Below are 19579 nucleotides of genomic sequence, written 5' to 3' on the forward strand. Positions count from 1 at the left end.
AGAGAAAAAAGGGAAAACGAAGAGTGGGTGAAAATATGGGAATAAGAATGATCAAGGAACAAAGGAGAGTAAAAAAGGCAAAAAAAGGGTTCTTACACAAATGCAAAACAGATCGGTCCTGTCTCAGATAATGCACTTGGTATTTTCATAGAATTATAAGGTTTTGACTGGAAGTGAAATTGTGACGAATCAACCCAAGCAAAGCTTGCCATGAACAGACGAGTCTGCCCATCTTTCTTGTTTCCCGTTGGGAAATGTCCATCCTCTCATACTGAGGGGATCGTATTGGTTGTGTAGATGAACATCCCTTATCCGATAGGGCAGGTGTCTCGTGTGCATCTTGCTGTTGGGACTGTGTGATGGGGAAGTTGGGGCTCAGAAGGCCTGAAAGAAAAGTCCCAAGTGGAGGAAATCAAAGTAATGCATAACTTAGTTCACTGTAGGGCTGGAGCAATAAATGGCATCATTATTGGGTTAAGTCCTTAACACACAGAGCATGCTCATGCACAAAGCATCCAGAAATGCCCTCCGGACACTTCATTCAATTTATATCTGCTTCATTGTAATAATACCGGGCTTATGAATTTACAGGTAAAAATTTTCAGCAGAAAATTTTTTCTCTATGAGCAAAATTCATGATATTTAGGACTGAGATTGATTAATGGGTTGCATGTTTTTTTCATGCAATATACCTGGATTACAGTTTCCCCTCCCTCTACTCCTCCCATTTCCTTTCTACCTCCCCACCTAACCCGTTTCTGTCTCTCATTAGAAGACAATCAGGCATCTAAGAGATTATAATATAAAATAATGTGACATAGTATAATAATACAATATAATATAGTATAAAACAAAAACAAATAGAAGAATAGTGGGGCACAAATTCTAATTGGTCCTAATAATAAAAACCCAGAGTTTTTAGGGTAAATGCTGAAAGATCAGAGAAGTAAAATAGTCAGCCCCTAGAGAGACTTCTTACCTCTAGGAATCCTCAGACCAAAGAGGGGGTGGGGGGCAACCTCTTGTCTCCTCCCGCCTTATATTCCTTTCTCTGCCCAGCCATATCGTTCCCTGTCTCTACTTCCCTAGTGCTGGGATTAAAGGTGTGAGCCACCATTGCCTGGCCCTGTTTCTCTTTTCGACTGGATCAATCTCGTGAAGCCCAGGGTGGCCTTGAACTCCTGATCTTGCTTCCTCCTCCCAAGCAAGTGCTGGGATTAAAGGTGTGCGCCACCACTGCCTGGTCTCTGTGGTTAACTAGTGACTTAGCTCCACACTCTGATCTCCAGGCAAGCTTTATTTGTTAGAGCACAAACAAAATATCACCAAAGAAGTGGGGAAAAAAACAGACAGATGGGAAAGAGCCCAAGAAAAGGCACAAGAAACAGATATAGATGCAAAGACCCACTCATCTGGACACTCGGGAATCCCATAAAAACACAAAACTGGAAGTCATAATATGCATGCAGAGGACCTGTAGGGGAGGGAAAGAAGAAAATAAGAAAAAAGAAATAAAGGAAAATCCCCGATAGGACATTATGAGATAAGGCAACCTCCAGAGATGCCACTGAGTTCATTTTCTGTTGGCATCTACTGGGCAGGCGGCCTGTCCTTAGGAGTGATTTGTGTCCCCAATGAGACAAATTTTCATTTGTTAGGCCTGATCACTTAGAGATAGCTTCTGGGTTAGGGTGATGGCCTGTGTCCACTTCTCCTTTCAGCCCTAGGACTCTGTAGGCCCTGGACTTGCTCTCCCAGGCTCTGTGAGTTCATAGGCGCCTTGGTCCTCTTACGTTTAGAAGGCCTTGTTTCCTGGGGTCCCCCGCCCTCCCTGTCTTACACTCTTTCTGCCTCCTCTTTCACAGGCTTCCCTGAACCCTGAGGAGAGGGATATAAATGGAGATACCTTGGTTGTGGCTGAGTGTTCCAAGGTCTCTCCCTCTTTGCATATTGCCTGGCTGGGGTCCCTGTATTTGATCCCATCTGCCGCAGGAGGAAGCCTCTCTGATGATGGATGGCTAAGTAAGGCCCTGATCTATGAGTATAGCAGAACGTCATTAGGAGTCATCTTATTGCCGGGTTCCCTTAGCAGAAACAGCAGTATTTGGTTTTACCTTAGGTCCCTGGACGATCGAGTCTCAGGTTCTTGGTCACCCAGGCATGGAATGGACCTGAAGTCAAAGCAGACCTTGGTTGGCTTCTCCCACATGGGTTGCATGCTTTATGGAGCGCTTGCTTGCCCAGGCTTCAGTGGGATGTCTGTGGTTGTTTCTGGAATGAAGGGGTGCACTGAGCATGGTACTGAGAGCACAAGTATTTATTTTGTTGGCAAGGAGAGTTTCATGAGAAATTAATTTGTCTCATTTCCTAGTTTATTAGGACCCAGGGAAAGGCTTTTGTTGGGAGAACTCCCCAGTTCCCTAGTCTGTATTTGTATCCTTAATCACATCTCTATCTATAATCTATAATCAATATTTAGTTTCCACTCATGGAGATGGGTTCCAGATGTTTGGAACACTAGTGGATAGCCAGGAGGCAAGAAACAATGGGCGTATTTCCCCCAGTGGCTAAGCATGTCCCTCCCTTTGGTGGGTCTGCTTCTGGGGAGTCTCTTGCTGGGATGAGGATGAAGATGGGGTGCTTTATGGATGACCTTTATTGAATATTAATTTCATCAGTTATTTCCAAAAGGGGATTTTATTTTAGGTGGGATTTTTATCTTCTCCACCAATGAGTCTTCACTACTGAATGAAAAAAACCACTTCAGAGGGCACTGAATGTTTGAAATCTCAACCTGGAAAATTCACTTTTTGCCAGATACAACTCATGGATGGGAATGGTCCAGGCCCTGACTATCTAACGGCATCCATTCCACCACCGTTCTCCGGGGCCTCTGGAGAACACATTGCTCAGATTCTCAGGCAGCAAAGAACAACTGCTATTTAGAGATGCCATTCTTCCGACGCTGGCTGCAGTCCTGATGCTCTGTATTGCCAGGGCCTAGACTTTCCCCATGGCCCCATGCATATGGAAGTAATCGAGAGGACCCTGCCCTCAATAGCTGAGGAATCCAGTCTGGCTTCAATACGGTTCCAGTGGCCCCCTGCTAACCAATGTGAGTTTAGCCCTAACTGCCTCAGAAGGACTGTGGTGAAAATAAATGAGCCCGTCCTGATGATTTCAAGTTGGCTATCACTGAAGAGCCAACGTTTAGGAATAAGAACGGACTTTCTGGAACAAGAGGAGCTGTCGGGTTTAGTTCTGTTGTCGTTTCTGGTTATCGCCAGGTCAATCTGAGTTCTGCCCCCACCTGCCGTTGGTGAAGCCCTTCCAGCCCACAGACAGGCTTCTTCAAAGGCCCCTGTGCTCCCCTCCACCTCCCGGTGGTCATGGGCCCATCAGTCCGGGAACTTCCTCGGCTAAGACATCAGTCGTACATGTGCTATCGGTCATAATCCCAGCGAGTGTTTGCTTTTGTCCTGGGTGCCTTCCTGGATGTCAAGGTTCCTGAGCCTTTTCTGACTTTCAGAGCTAGAGGTGAGAAAGCTTGGGAACATGAGAACTAGAAACATGGCCAGAGAGGAGGCGAGTGGTCGGCGTGAGATGTCACCCGCGTGGCCCTCGGAGCCATGTGGGTGGTGCACCTGTTTCTGTCAGCCTGCTGTCTCTGTGAGGAAGCAGGTAATCTGGTGTACTTCCTTTTTGTTTTCTATGATGATGTCTTCTTTAGTTACTTAGGTCTCCAGGGTGTCTCATTTGTATGAGATGGCTTTGTCTATACTAATATTTTGATTCCCTTTTCATTTCCCTCAGTGTGTGGTTTTTAGTTGTTCCCTTCATGATGTCTCTGGGTATTACCATTAACAACTCAGTTTATAATTATCTAGATCACATTGGTAGTTTGTCATTTTAATAGTACATGAAAATGTTGGTCCTAAATAGTTTTATCTCTCCTTTTTATGCTGTTTTTAATTGCAAATTATATCTTTATACACGGTGTTCATTCACTTATAATTATTGCTTTATAAAATTATATTTTAAATGCCATAGGCAAAAGCAACTTATAAAATTAAAATACTTTAAAACTGAAAAAATGAGCCAAGAGGCACTGATGGACAGAGGGGGTCTAACCGTGATCACTGAAGCCATTCCACGGCCATAACTCCCTTATGATGTAAGAGGGATACCTCTCAGTTCTGCAGGGTCTCAGTGCTCCTGAGAGGCCAAGAGAAATCACTGTCAGCGATCACTGTCCTGATTGGACTTTTGTCATGTGATGCAAGCTAGAGTTATCTGGAAAGAGGAGCCTTAACTGAGAAAATGCCTCCATCAGATTGTCTGTAAGCAAGTGTGCAGGGCATTTTCTTGATTAAAGATTGGTGTGGGAGGGCCCAGCCTGTTGGGGGAGCTACCACCTGTGGCCCTGAGCAGTACAAGAAAGCAGGCTGAGCAAGTCCTGGGGAGCTAGTCAGCAAGCAGTGTTCCTCTATGACCTCTGCCTCAGTTGTGGCCTCCAGGTTCCCGTCTTGAGTTCCTGACCTGACTTCTCTCGGAGATGAATTGTTACAGCTGAAATAAACCCTTTCCTCCCCGAGTGGCTTTTAGTCGCGGTATTTACTATAGCAATAGAAACCTAAGATAATGATCTTCAAAAACTAAGGGACTGGTCTTCAAAATAAAAAAGGAACAAGGCTCAAGGGCTGAGCTCCCCATGCGCTCTACACTAAGTCAGATCGATTGGGAGGGGTGGGCAAAGATTAATGACCCGGAACCTGGTTTTCCAGCAAGCCCAGGCGTCTTGACTTGAGCCGCTGACTCGGTTTTGGAGCCCGGGAAGCACAAGATCGAGTTGCTGACAGAGCTGGTTTCTGATGAAGGTTCCACCTCTGCCTCATAGATGGTAGCTTGTTGCTGCACCCTCAAAGAGCAGGAGGATCCGGTGGGGCTCACCTTCCTTCCAAGGCCAGCCCACCCTCATGATGAGTGACTAGCCCCCCAAATGCCTGCCTCTTATGCTATCACCTTGACCCCTAGTTTCATCCTCTGAAGTTTGAATTCTAGGGGAACATTTAGAGCACGGTACCATGTTTGTGTTTTCGCTGGCTGTGTCCGGCTTAGTGGCCACAGGTTATTTTGTGGGACACCTGTCCAGGTGTCCCGCTATCTGCTGCATCACTGAGGGTCTGTGCTGTTGTTCACTTGGTGCATTTTCATTTTCCTGACTCTGGGGGTTGGATCCCGAGCCCTGTATCTGCTGTGGAAGTGTTCTACCATTGAGCCGCATCCCACTCCGCATCCTTGGTTTTCTTCACAGGCTCTGAAGGATGCCCCTTTACATCTCTGGGTGCCTTTCCTAGTCTGACAGAGAAAAGGATAACAGCCTCAAGGCAGTTCTCACTTTCTACTTGGATTTGATGGGACTCTCAAATTGAGAGAGAGGGAAAAAGCCAACAACAGCAAAACCAACCAACCAACCAAATAAACAACAACAGCAACAAAAATACCCAGAATGCCTCAGCTTCTCCTAAGGGGAGTCACACATCTGCTGTGCTGGGCTCACTGACTTGATGAAAAGTACTACACTTAGATGGATGTCTTTGTGCTCAGTTCCTTATGGAGTCTTGTGGTGGAACATGCCCCTTACTGGTACATTATTGTGCAGGACTATGAAAATAGAACCGCTAATCGAAGCCTCGCGTTTCCCCCAGGAAACCTGCATCTGGGCCTTTGGCGCCTCTTTCCTGCCCCAGCCCTCTCTGAACAGCCCTGAGCCCATATGCTTTCATTATTACTCACAGAAACACTTAGTTGTAAAGGAACTGAAAAAGCAGTGGTTAGACCTGTCTGCCTGGCTTTCTGTGTATTTGGCTATTGCCAAGGGACTAGAGGGCTTTTAGTGGGAGATGAAAGGCTTCCTCCATGGGCTGGGCTGGTCCAGCACCATTCTCCTTCCTCTGGGACTCCCTGTTGGAGAGATGGACCCTTCACATCAAAAGTCAGTGGGAAAGCTTCTCCCTCAGCTGCAGCTGGGAAGTTGCTCTTTTCTGAGGAAGCCTGAGAACAAAGAGAACCCTACCCACCGAGAGAAGGAGCTGAGGAGAACGTTTCTAAGGAGGATGCTTTAACCCTGTGCTTCCATTTTTAGTTACACATGGGTATCTCTGCAGAGTCCATACAAGTATTTTCCAGAGCAGCAGTGGACATTTAGGCAGATTTGGGGATTGTTTCATCTGTGACTGGGAAGATTTATTTCCTTTAGTATTTTACCAAATCTTACAAAAGGACTAAGAAACACTTCCGTATGGAAGGAGGACAAAGAGCATGTAATCCTTGAGTGATAAAGAGACAACCAGCAAGAAAAATGAGGAAATTATTCCACATTACTTTAACAGAACTCTGGTAACTTTGGGCTAGTATCATGGTAGAGGATTTTTATTTTAATTTACTTTTACTTACAGCCCTGAGAGTGAAGGATGGTGTTCTGTCAATCTGATTCCGGTCCAGGAATGACTCTACACATGTTTCATTTCATGAGACAGTGGCTCCATGCCCTAGCACTCTCTGTGGCTACCTGTGGCAGCCTGTGGCCCTGGGTCGTAGTGGATCTGACTGTAGCTGATACGCTACAGTTCTGGGCACGCACACAAGCGCTTCCGTAATAAGGCTGCTTTTAATTCAAATATCTATTTTTATGAACTTCAAAATAGAAACAAAACTTGCAAAATAGAAAATATCACACACCAAGACTAACCAGACCCAAAGTCTGTATATCTCAATGAACTTTAATCTGTTTGAATGTCCATTCTGAAGTGGTGGAGCTCCACACTGGATTCTACACCTTCACTATCAAATATGTTATTATTCACTTACTCACCTCTAACACCGAAATTCTATGACCCAGTTGGAACTAGGAAAGTCAATTAGTATTAAAAATCTGTGCAGTTTATTCTAATGGTAGCATTGATTAAACTTTCAATGAATAGCACTAAACTCTTGTTTAACTCCATAATCTCGCCTTTTCCAAATTGATTTGGTTTTTATTGATGTGATACGTTTCCTTAGTACCTCTGTCCTTGAATTGTATTAACTTGCCCTTGTGATCTCTTGAGTTAATCATAATTGAAGAAATACCCTGGAACTGTATCAGTATTCCAGTTTCAGTAATGGGGGCTTATCAAGAGAGAACTCGGAGAACATTCTTAGACTTACATGGAGAAGCATGGTCAGACTTCGCAGACTTAGCAGAATTCCTGTCCCAGGGTAGTTCACTGTTTTGCACAAAGAGTAATATTTTGATTTTCCTTTTCTCCCCTTGTAAAACTGTAAGAAACTTCTGGAAAACCTGTTGATCCTGAATCAGCAGCCCACTAGCCTTGTATAAAATAAATCAACAAAGCTAATCTTAAGCTTTTTTCAAATATCTATTTTAAAAGATAAGTTTTTTTTTTCCAAATATTGGTTGCATACCTTCATCCTCCATTTTTCCATACCTGTGTCTTTTTTTTTTTTTTTTTTTTTTTTGGATTTTCGAGTCAGGGTTTCTCTGCGTAGCTTTGCGCCTTTTCCTGGAGCTCACTTGGTAGTCCAGGCTGGCCTTGAACTCACAGAGATCCGCCTGGCTCTGCCTCCCGAGTGCTGGGGTTAAAGGCGTGCGCCACCACTGCCCGGCCCATACCTGTGTCTTAAAGTCACACAGCTTTCAGTTATTTGATATTTACAGAAATATATTCCCTATTGGCTATGTTTTGTCTAGCAACTTCTTGTGTTCTTGCACATTACTGAACATTCTGTGTCTTAAAGATTTTTTTTATTTCTATTACATTTGGAACAAAATCCCCAGTGAAAATAACGAGAAATCTGTGATGGAGCAGGCTTAGCAAGAACCCACTGCCATATATGGCAGAAGGACTCTCCCCTCATTCTTATCAAGGCTGTGCTCCCAGGGGCCAGCTGCTCACAGTCTCAGTGTCCTCCCTCATGGAGGAGCAGCTGGGTGGCCAACAAGTTCTAGGCATTTGCTGCCTTTTAAGGATGTCAGTCATGTCTGTACACCCATGACTTTTTCTCGTTGTCTCTCTTTTCAGTCTCCTCTCTCTCTCTCTCTCTCTCTCTCTCTCTCTCTCTCTCTCTCTCTCTCTCTCTCTCCCAGTTCCTTCATTCTTTCCTCTTTTACTTTTATTTAACACTAAACCTGTACAAATAAGCTGCAGATCTCATCTATAGCATGGAACTGGGTTTTATTTTGTAATATAACTTGAAAATAGTTTTGCTTTTAGAAGTTACTTAAGCTGCCTTACACAAAAGGATTCATGCCGGGCAGTGGTGGCCCACGCCTTTAATCCCAGCACTCGGGAGGCAGAGGCAAGCGGATCTCTGTGAGTTCGAGGCCAGCCTGGTCTCCAAAGCGAGTTCCAGGAAAGGCGCAAAGCTACACAGAGAAACCCTGTCTCAAAAAACAAACAAACAAACAAACAAACAAACAAAAACAAAAGGATTCATTTATATGTGTCTGTCTGTCTGTCTGTCTGAGTGTACGAACACGTGTGTGTATGCATCTGTGCTTGCATGGAGGCCAGAAGAAGCTATCAGGTCCTTCAGAGCCAGAGTTACAGGTGCTTGTGGGATGCTTGGCTCATGTGGGTGCTGGGGTCGGAACTCTGGTCCTTATCTTTGTGCAGCAAGTGTTGTTAATAGCTGAGCCATCTTTCTGGGCCCTGTAAGCTCCCCTTTAAGTGTACATTAGTTCAACTTTCTAGGTAGAACATCTATACATTTGCATGTATTATTTGAAGGATTTTGCAGATGCTCTACTTTGTGTAAGTGAAGGGAAAGCCAGTCCCAAATAGGTAAAGCTACCTTAGGTTTTGAGTTTTACATTGGGAAATGTTGTGATTTCCCCTCCATACAAATGACGAAAGCAGTCCTGACTAAATATTTTGTTGTGATTTTTAACTTGGATTTGAAATGAAAATAGAACTCAAGTTTTGCTTAGACAAGGGTAAGTGTTAGTAAAGTCAGATGAGCTTCCATCTTGGACAGCAAGTTTATTCTCTGGGGTAATCCATTCTTGTGCTTACTCCGGTTCAGCACTTTCTTGTGAGTATTGATAGAACCGCTTGTGGAATCAACAGTTGGCCGAGCCCGGCTTTGCGTTCCAACAGCGTGAAGATAAGAAGTAGCACCCCTCACTTCAGACGTCCTGTCTAGTGTGGTCCATGAGAATGACTAAAGACAGGGCTCTCCCCACTCCACCTCCCGGGACGCCTCATTCTCCTCTGAGTTAATCTGGGGTCTTCGGGATTTTTCCTTTTTTTTGAATGATGTGACTGAATCCGATTGTGCTTTTTCTCATGCAGGGCAGCCACTGATCACAATGTGGACAATACAACGGAAATACTCAGGGAGTGGCTGAAAAACGTGCAGAGACAGTATCACTATGTGGAGTGGAGGCCTATGGACGAACCAGAGTGAGTCTCAGGAGAGCTGAGCAAGCTCCGCTTCCTCAGCACTGGTTTTCCAGCCCCCGGGCTTCCGATCTTGGGGGCACATGCGCATTTCTATTGTCATCTTTCTGCATCTGAGTTGCAGCCTGGGCCTTTTCCGCTATTAGCAGATCTTCACAACCCCCTCTTCCTCTTTACTCCTGGGCTGACAACCAAGCTAAGGTTTTCAGCAGCTCATAGATTATGGTGATGGTGTATATTTAAAATAGTAGTTTATTTATTGCTTTTTTTTTTTTTAAGTGTGAGCTGTTTTAAGAAATCATGGCAAAAGTTTGTATGTCTTCCATACATACCTTACTTTTTAAAGTTATGTCTTGAAGATTATTGTATAGCAAGCATCGAGGCCCTTCCTCACTTTGAACTGCATAGTATCTGTCATATATATCATGATTATTTAACCAATGCTCTCATGATTGACATATAGTCTGTTTCGGTCTTAACACAGCAATTTCTTGGTCACTTCCATCTCCAAGTCATCCCACATATTTATAATAGTCTCTACTCTCTTGAGAAAGAACACAAGTAGGAAAAATGTCCTAGTATATACAAAGAATATTATGTATGTGGTGATTTTTTTAGTCTGGTTTATGGGCTGGAGACTAGATAACCTGACAATGTTTGTCTGTCTGCATGGTCAATGACCAGAGAAACCAGGAGCTTCTCAGTCTGTGAAGTTGGAAGCTTTAGGACAAGAGAAATGAACTACAGCCCCGGCTAAAGGCCTGGGAGCAGCTGGCCAGCTGTTCACAGCTGCAGGGAGAGGTGGAAGAGCCAAAGGCTGAGTTCTGTGGTGGCAGGGGTACAGCGCTTGCTCAGGGACGGCAGAGCCTCCACGTACCATCTGGCTCTCTCCTTTTTCTACCTTTGCTCCACATGGGCCTCTGAGGTCTATTCCAGTGCTGCCCACATTCCGGGTGGGTCTTAACTGTCGATTGTGGTTCCATGAGCCGATTATCTCTGGAAACACACACACAGACACACCTCCAAGTGTACTCTACTAATCCACTCGAGTTGGTCATCAGGATCAGCTATCATAGTGTCAGAGAGAAGTCTTCCTAAAATACAAATGAAATAACTTCATTTCTTTACTACAAAGACTTAGGAACATACAGAAAAAAGTTCTAACACCTGAGACATGCATCCGAGATTCCCATATTTCTTGTTCCTCCGCATAGAAAATATGCTTTATCCAAAGTGCCAAGTTTATTTCCAACTCCCACCTCCTACTGAGGCAGGTCCTAAAAGTGATTTTTCTCTCTTTGTAACCAATTCTGATCCCAAATCACAGGTACTAGAGAAAGTGGGAGTTTTTTTTTTTAAGTGTGTAGATCTTACTTTTACTTAGATTGCTTATTTTCTATGCTATCCTTTTGACATAATACATTGAGCTAGCCTTAATAACTACAATTTGTCCAAGCTTTTTGAAATTAACTGTGAGCTTTTGGCAGGGGGTGCAATATGCAAACACTTTATATTTTCCTTCGTTGCGGTATTTTTAGCAGGCACCAAATCAAAACTTGCTGGACAAATGATTGAAGAAAATAAAGAATAAATGTATTTAAAACATAAAATTGTAAATGTCCCCAAGACCAATGTGATTCCAACTTGAGGATTTATGGAAGTTGAATGAATAAGTAGTCTGGGTTTCTGCACAAGAAAAGCCATTTATTGAAAGCCAAATGTGTATAGTAATAATAGCAAATGTCATTACAGAGCAAATGTATTCTTATAGACTCTGTTATATGCACGTACAAACACACACTGAAGACATACGTGTACATATGACATCTAAAATCCAAGTCCATGCTCTACATACTAGGCAAATTTGTCAATTAAATTTGAACACTGTAAAAGATTTTAAACAGTGCTTTGGTATTTCTTGTGATGAAATTTAGCCTAAATTTAAAAAATTACACAGGTAGATTTTATGTCCCTACTTCGCTTCCCAGATAGTTCTCTGTAGCCAGATTTTTTACTTTATAGATTATATGCCAAGGTCAGTGTGGAAAAATATTCCATAAGGCATTATTTTTGGCAATATATTCAGAAAAAACAGGAATTCCACTAATTTCCACTGGAATAGTAACTGAGGAAGACATTCCAGAGACTGTCTTCCTGGGTTGTATGTAGTTTGTTAGTTATATAACGTTATTTGTATAGTGACAGTCTCAGTGTTGGTGACTTTCCATTCATTAAGGCAAACATATGCCCACACACCTCCAAGAACTTGAAGTGCCGGCCAGCCGGAGTGACAAAATCCATATCCATCTCAGCTGAGCGCTTTCAGATGCATCTAGAGCATTCACTGAACCATTTGCTTTTGTGGCCATTTAAGAGTCTTGGTCTAGCTTTCTTATGAGTGTCAACAGAAATCTCTAGAACATTATGTGCCTGCTCCATCCCCTCACCTCACATAAGGCAGATCAATTAAGCTTCATTGAACCGTTTACTGAGATTCCAGCAAGTAATATAAACCTTTGATTTTCTTAAGAAACTCATACTTTTGCCCTCTATTTTCACATTTATTTGATAGGACATATTAAATATCAAAGAATATAAGCTTTGGGTAGTAACTGCCCTGATATGAATTCTGGTAGTGCCACTTACTGTAACATTAACCACTCTACATCAGTATTGCCATTGTTGAAATGGAGAAAATACTAAGATTACTACATAAGGCACTTAAATCCCACAGAAAATAAGCCAGGCACAGTAGTGTTGACATACATTATATTTAGAAGGCTGAAGCAGGAGGATACTTAAATTTAGGAATTCAAGATCAGCCTCGGCAATAGTGAGACTTCATCTCAAGGAAGAGAAGGAGGACAAAGAGAAAGGGAAGGAAGACCCACTGGTGTCTTTCAGATAAAGACTCTTGATTGCTTCATTTGCCAATGTTCCAGTTTGCGTGTCTGTGGTATGGAAATGATGATGATACCAGTCTCCTGTTCCTGGTTCCAGTAGTGATGGTGGAAGAAGTCAGTGCACACCAACACTGAGGTTGAGCAACGCTCGTGCAGGCGCTCAGTGACTATAAGTTCTTCTTTTAGGTCTTACCCTGATGAAATTGGACCAAAGCACTGGCCAAGCTCCCGGTTTGCCCACGTCATGAAACTACGACAGGCAGCTCTTCGAACTGCGAGGGAAAAATGGTCAGACTACATCCTGGTAAAGACAGATGCTTGATTCCCTGACAACTGTTCTCCAAAATGTATCAATAACCAAGAAGTGGTACCCAGAGACCACTCAAAACACACTTTTGTTTAGGCATTACCTTCCCCGTGAAAGGTTCAAGGGAAATTTTTGGTGATTAAATATTATAATACCTGGACTTCATCTCAGCTCCCCTTTGGAATGATTTTTCAGTGAATTATGTGAACTTCTTGCTTCATATCACAGGCAATAAGAAACTCTGAGTCATTTCAGTAGGTGAAGCAAGATTAAATGTCTTAATGACTTTTGTAAGAATTTTAAAGAAATAAAAAAATGATTATAGAAAATGAGATTGAAATGAACACGTCTGAAACTCTGCCCCCCTTTATCCGTGGGGTGATTTGGGCACTGGAATCTCCTGTTTTCCTGGACACCACCTGGTTCTCACACAGCATTTCTTTCCTTGAGAGGGTTCCATCACAGTCCTGAGAGCTTGCAGAGTGGTTCAAACAAATGCTGGGCTTGGGTGATTAGGAGTCTGTGCACCCTCATCCTTGATGAGCCCTCTCAGTTGGAAAGGATGTCTGCTGCATGGGAGAAAGGAGCCACCATCCCTTTTCCCAGACCGAAGCTTTTTCTCCATGAGTTTGTTGAGCACGTTTTCCACTGTGACATTAGAAATGATGCCAACATTATCATATTACACTTAAGGGTATCTGCTTTCACAAGACTCCGGTTCTCATAGGAAATGAATGTTTCTAATCTATGCCACTCCCTGGTCCCTTGTTCACTCAAAAATCAGCTTGAGAATGTTTTAGGAACATTGTCAACACATGTAACTTCATAGTAAATTTTATGTACTATAATATTTAATGTTATATGTAAAAATGTTATGAAAATCTACAAATGCTAAACTATATATTTTTTCATAAACAAATTGATTGACATAAATGTTTCTGATTATTTGTAAATTGTAATTACATAAAATGTAAAATCTGTTCTTTTGGCTTTATTAAAGCACACATTTCTCTTTGATAGAATCTGATTTTGTCTCTATAAATGAATCAGTGCTGACATGAATTTTCTGCTGAGAAGCATGATACTTGGTTGCATGGGTTGATAAAATGTAATTTAAACAAACTGTTTGTGACGTTGTAGTCGCACTGGGGGTATGTTATGGGCCATTTTGACACTACTGTTGAAAACCTAAACAGGTCTACCCCTGGGCACTGAGAGTGAGCACCAGGTATATATTTGCACGAGTCTGTAGGAGCTTAGGAACCGTTAACATCTGGAGCTTAAATCACTTCCCAGTGTGTAAATTGTGTCCTGTTGATTGTATATGTATCCATTGTGGCAATAGCTTAGTGCTCAACATGGGAAGTTAGACCGAGGGCATTTGACTGAATGAACGCTGCCAAGCTGCACTGGTTCTCACTAAGGAGGATAGCGCTAAGAACTGACACCAGATCTCATGGCTTGAGTTATTAAGCCCTGAGTCATTGACTTTGTCTTTCTCTTTTCCTAGTTCATAGATGTCGACAATTTCCTGACTAATCCACAGACCCTGACCCTAATGATTGCAGAAAACAAAACCATTGTGGCCCCCATGCTGGAGTCCCGAGGCCTCTACTCTAACTTCTGGTGTGGGATCACACCTCAGGCAAGTCTTTTGGTTCACAAATTGAGGATATGAGTGTCCACGAGGCAGGACAGGTCAATAGTAGTCCCCCTTTCTCATCTCCTCTTTAGAGACATGTGCGTCCCAGTGTCACTGAAGAAAGGGGTAAACCTACATCAAATGCCACAACCCAGTGGGCATTATTATCAACCAAATATTCTAAAGAGCTCAGTGCTAGAAGCTTCAGTTAATCAATAAGTATAACAGATTTTGTTTTCCCTTTTATCCAATTTGGGGATTAATTAACTTGTTGGGTCCCGTCCCCCCCCCCCAGATTAAAATATCAATATAAAAGCTCATCAGAAAAAACTTAGAAGTACAAAAAAATATTTTTAAAAAGTAGAACAGCCAAAAATATTCATCCCACCACTGTACCAGCACCACAGATAAACACTTGCATTTCTTTAATGACTGTATCACGATCAAAGGCTATCTGTAATTTAAACTGTAACTTAAACTTCCTCTTAGTTCAACATTCAGGTTGTTTTCCAACATCTTAACAATTACAATTACCGTCATCGTTGATGCAAATTTTTTGTATCTACATATGATTTCCTTAAGATAATTTCTTGGAACTTGTCTTAGTTACTGTTCAATTGCTATGAGAAGACACAAATATTGCTATAAGTTGACCAAGCAACTTAAAAGAAAGCATCTGATTGGGGGCTTGCTTATGGTTTCAAAGGGTTAGTCCATGATCATCATGGCAGGGAACAGAGCAGCAGGCAGGCATGGTGCTGGAGCAGTAGCTGAGAGCTCACATGATCCATGAGACAGATAGACAGAGAGACGGGGAAGGGGGAGAGACAGAGACAGAGAGAGACAGAGAGAGAGGTTCAAGGCCAGTTGAGCATGGTGGTGAATGTTTATAACCCCAGAATTTTGGAAATAGGGGAAGAAGGGTCAGTAATTCACAGCCATCCTCAACTACATAAGGAAGTTAGAGCCTAGGCTATGTGAAATTTTGTTTCAAATAATCAGAACAGAAACAGAAAACAAGAATTCAAGGCTAATTTAAACCACTTTATAAGACCTTGTCTCAGACAACAGGGATGCTCCCCAGAACTGTAAGGGCTGACATGACTTTTTTTGCTTTTACATATTTTAATCTACCAACATCTCAAATGGCTTGCAAAATTGCTGAAAAATGTAATAACCAGTGGCCCCGGCCTAGCACAAGCCCAGGAATTCCTCTTTGGTTGTGATTATATTCCCTGGCTCTAAGAGATTTTGAAGGACCCTTGCTATCCACTCATCTTTAAAGGAGACAGCAAGTTGATATGTAGAAAGTTTATTCGGTTTCTTTGGAGAAAACATATTAAGTTAGCATAAACTCTCCATTAACAATCTTCAATGCTCCACGTGGCAAGGCCACTTAAGGCTTGTTTTTAGTGAGTTCTGCTCTGCCACCAGCGACAGCAATGGGAGGAGGTTGCCCCAGCGACTGCAGCTTCCAAGTTGTTCTTAGTTCCTTATTAAAAGTGAGTAGGAGGAATGTGCTCATTTATTTTGCAGAGGAAAAACTCAATTCTGTGCAACCTGGGCCAATTATAATCATCCTCATCTGTTTTTGGCTTTCTTCCACCCTAGTCCATTTTCAACTTGGACAGGAACGGAAATGGCCAATGACTTCATAAGCTCAAGGCAGCCCTGCTTTCCAGAGCCTTTAAACACATCCAAAACAAAGCCATCTTGGTGTTGCCTGGCTAATGAACAGGACCTATGATCAATAAACTTCAGTTCTTTTGAAAGAATGATACAACTATTGTGTCCACCTCTCTTTGGGAAGTATGTTAATTCTTTTCCTCTGCTTCCTTTCCTACCATCCTCTCTCTCAGGATACTCAATGACTCACAGTCCTCCTAAAATTTCCAAGTTTCTCATCCTAATGGTATTAGCTTGAGTCTGTAGGGAGCCCTTTGAAAAGCCAATGTCCCCATTATCCCTTAAAGAACTCACATAGGCTGAAGCGTTAGGCAAAGCCAGTGCTCTAAGATTAAAAAGCTGGCAAGTGGTTAGGATGATTGTAAGACTCACATCTTCCTAGTCTCAGTTTATGGCCCTTTGACCTTATCATATGGGGTGTTGGGGTTAGTAACTCAGCTAACTTCTACACACTGAAAGTTTATCACAGGAGTAGAAGACGATGTGGTGCCTGTTGCATGGTGCTGACGTCACAACCAGAAAGGCACCATGATGGAGTAGGAGTGCTTAAAGAAGACATAGAAACTTGTGGGTCCAATGAGCGTTGTGTGCTTCACAATGGTAGTCTTGTGAAACTTTCCAGTTGACCCACTGAGCCTCCATTTCCTTACGACACATTCTGTGAATGCCTTTCAAAGCTTCCCCATACTTGATTTAGTAAGATATATTGTCATTCTTCTTGGAACGTTTTCATGGTCTTTATGTCTAGTATCACTGGAGTAGATATCCTTTACAAGGCTCTACACCCCACAAGGACAATCCCACACCATCTCACTTATTAACTTGCCATCATTTATCTCAGTGCCTGGATTACAGCAGGCACTCCATGGGTATTGGTTGAATGAAATTAAACTTGGATGGAAAAACAAAGTGAGTCACACCAAGGTTCTTGAAAACCACGAAGTGAGAGGATGGGTCGTCCCATGTTTTCGTACAGGAGGAAGTGTTAAAGCAGGAGTAGGGGGAATTCCCTCCAAAGTGTGAAGCAGTTGAAATTTCACTGAAATATCAAGCCAGAAACTGCACTGAAAAAGTCCCAGTTGTATATATGGAAATAATGTATGTTTCAAAAATGTTAGTCAACTGTAACATAGTCATTTCAATGCTAGCCAATAATGGTTGATGCTTTCTCTCTTTTAAGTAATTTTTATTTTATGTACGTTGCATTTATGTTTTGCTCATATGTTTTGCTCACCCTCTGTGTGAGGGTGTCAGATCCCCTGGAACTGGAGTTACAGGCAAGTGTGAGCTGCCATGTGGATTCTGGGAATTGACCCTGGGGTCATCTGGAAGAGAAGCCAGTGCTCTTTTGTTTTGTTTTGTTTTTTGTTTTTTGAGACAGGGTTTCTCTGTGTAGCTTTGCGCCTTTCCTGGAACTTGCTTTGGAGACCAGGCTGGCCTCGAACTCACAAAGATCTGCCTGCCTCTGCCTCCCAAGTGCTGGCATTAAAGGCGTGCGCCACCACCTCCCCGGTGCCAGTGCTCTTAATCACTGAGACATCTCTGCAGCCCCAGTTAATGCTTTCTTGATGCTGGACATTATTCTAAGTACTTCAGAGTTTCACCTTACTTAACTGTATGGTGTAAAAACCTTTGGGGTAGATAATATTGACTGTCCCTGTTTCAGAGCTGAGGGGAAGGCATAGCAAGGTGGACACACCTATAAACAATAAGAAGCTGAGGCTGAGTTCAAGGGCCAGAAGACAGGTTCATACTTGTCTGCTCTACCCACTTTTGTATTAATATTAATCCTTTACACTTCATCGTAAGCCTACATGTACTACACTTTGTGAAATCATTAAATCAACAGAAATGGAATGAAAATGGTTCCCTATAACAAACCCCTCTGTGTTTTAAACTCAGATTCATTTCTGGAGCTCATTTAGAGATTCTTAGTTCAGGATAAGGAGAGTGAGATGCTCTGGAGGTTTCTACTGACCTGTGATGGCAGATGATTGGATGACAATGCTTTCAGTTGACGGAACAGTCGTCTATTTGCTCTCTTCCAGGGCTTCTATAAGCGGACACCAGACTACCTTCAGATTAGAGAATGGAAGAGGATGGGCTGCTTCCCTGTCCCTATGGTCCACTCCACCTTCCTGATTGACCTCAGGAAAGAGGCCTCCAACAAGCTGGCTTTCTACCCCCCACACCAGGACTACACCTGGACCTTTGATGACATCATCGTTTTTGCCTTCTCCAGCAGGCAAGCAGGTACTGTTTGTGCTTGGCTGTAGGTTGCCATGGAAACACTGCATGTTCCTGTGTCCTGTGTGTATTTAAAAACACCTCAATCTCAATTTCAAGTTTGCTAGAGGCAATGAACCATTTGTAGTAACCATGCCTCTGTGGTGTTGTCCCTGGGCACCAAAGGTCAAGATCAGGGGCAGGCTCCACAGAGGACTCCACTGCCTTTTGGGAAGGATCTGAGTTGATGGGGAGGCAGTCATGATGAGAGTCTTGAAAATCTCACTGGCTCTCTAGAGATAACGGTATGGCTATTGCTAAATACAAGAATCCTGTTATTAAATTGGAACCTAGAACAATACTGGTGAAGTCTCCAGTCTTCACAAATGGAACTATTTCTTCTCAGGAATAACCTGTGCCGCTATAGTGGCTCTGTCCCACAGCTCTTAGCAGCCCAGATTCCATCTTCACAATCTCTTCCTACTTCAGGAGGCATTGCCCTTAACTATAGGATCCAAGGAACCTCATCACCAAGGATGCACCATACATTAAGGCAGAAGCTGGACTATAGGACTCCGCCCTTCTCAGAGCACAGTCCAGAAGTTGAACACAGTACTTCCATGCATATCCCCTTGCCAGAACCTAGCAAGAGGTCACTTCCTAACTGGGAGGGAGGCTCAGAATGCCATCTTTATTCTGTGTGATCATAAACCCCAACTCTCTCACTCTTGAGAACAGATATTGGAAGTAGCAATCTCAGCCTCCATCTCTGTGGAAGGAGATGTGAAGCCAGACTTAGGTATCCGGTGAGTCACCACGGCCACTGGATTTTAGGGGCTTCTTGACAAAGCCAAGGCAACAGGAAGGCAAGGTGTTTTGTTTTTCTTTCTTCTTTTTCTCTTTTTCCTTCCCCCTATTCGCTTGGGGAGACTAATGCACAAAAACAGTTCAGGAAGATTCATGACTTTACCAGGGCAAAGCTTTCTTAAGTACCTCAGGCCTTCCTGACTGCAGCCAGGGCCCATTACAATGGGTCATTTAGCCTCTAACAAAATGAGTTTAGAAACCAAGAGGATGGTGAGATAAATTCATGATGGCTACCTAAGTTATAGTGGAAACGATTTTGCAAAGATCCCTGGTGTTAGGCCCAGAAGAGGGATGCAGACTATCCTGGAGCTTTTCATCTTTGCTGCTTATATGGCCAGCTCACCAGGACTTTATACATTATGTGTCAGGCTTCCCATGTGGCTAGGGATTGGACTTCTGTGTCATGGCCACAAGACTCTCCTCTGTACTAGCCAGGCATCTTCCAAATAATCCACTATGAGCCAAATAAGTTATGTGAGTGGTG

At 43.0% G+C, this 19579-nt stretch overlaps 1 protein-coding gene across 2 annotated transcripts in view; it reads left to right on the plus strand.

Annotated features, from left to right (window-relative positions):
- The window catches only part of Colgalt2 (collagen beta(1-O)galactosyltransferase 2), a 101268-nt gene that overhangs the window by 55187 nt on the left and 26502 nt on the right, over nucleotides 1–19579 (plus strand). For both annotated transcript variants that reach the window (XM_015998554.3, XM_076547617.1), the window contains exons 2-5: nucleotides 9357–9467; nucleotides 12554–12671; nucleotides 14185–14319; nucleotides 18051–18255. In XM_015998554.3, coding sequence (XP_015854040.2) covers nucleotides 9357–9467; nucleotides 12554–12671; nucleotides 14185–14319; nucleotides 18051–18255 — 569 coding nt within the window. The remainder of the gene's footprint in view (nucleotides 1–9356; nucleotides 9468–12553; nucleotides 12672–14184; nucleotides 14320–18050; nucleotides 18256–19579) is intronic.

Source organism: Peromyscus maniculatus, chromosome 11 (assembly GCF_049852395.1).
Source record: "Peromyscus maniculatus bairdii isolate BWxNUB_F1_BW_parent chromosome 11, HU_Pman_BW_mat_3.1, whole genome shotgun sequence".
Lineage (NCBI taxonomy): Eukaryota > Metazoa > Chordata > Mammalia > Rodentia > Cricetidae > Peromyscus > Peromyscus maniculatus.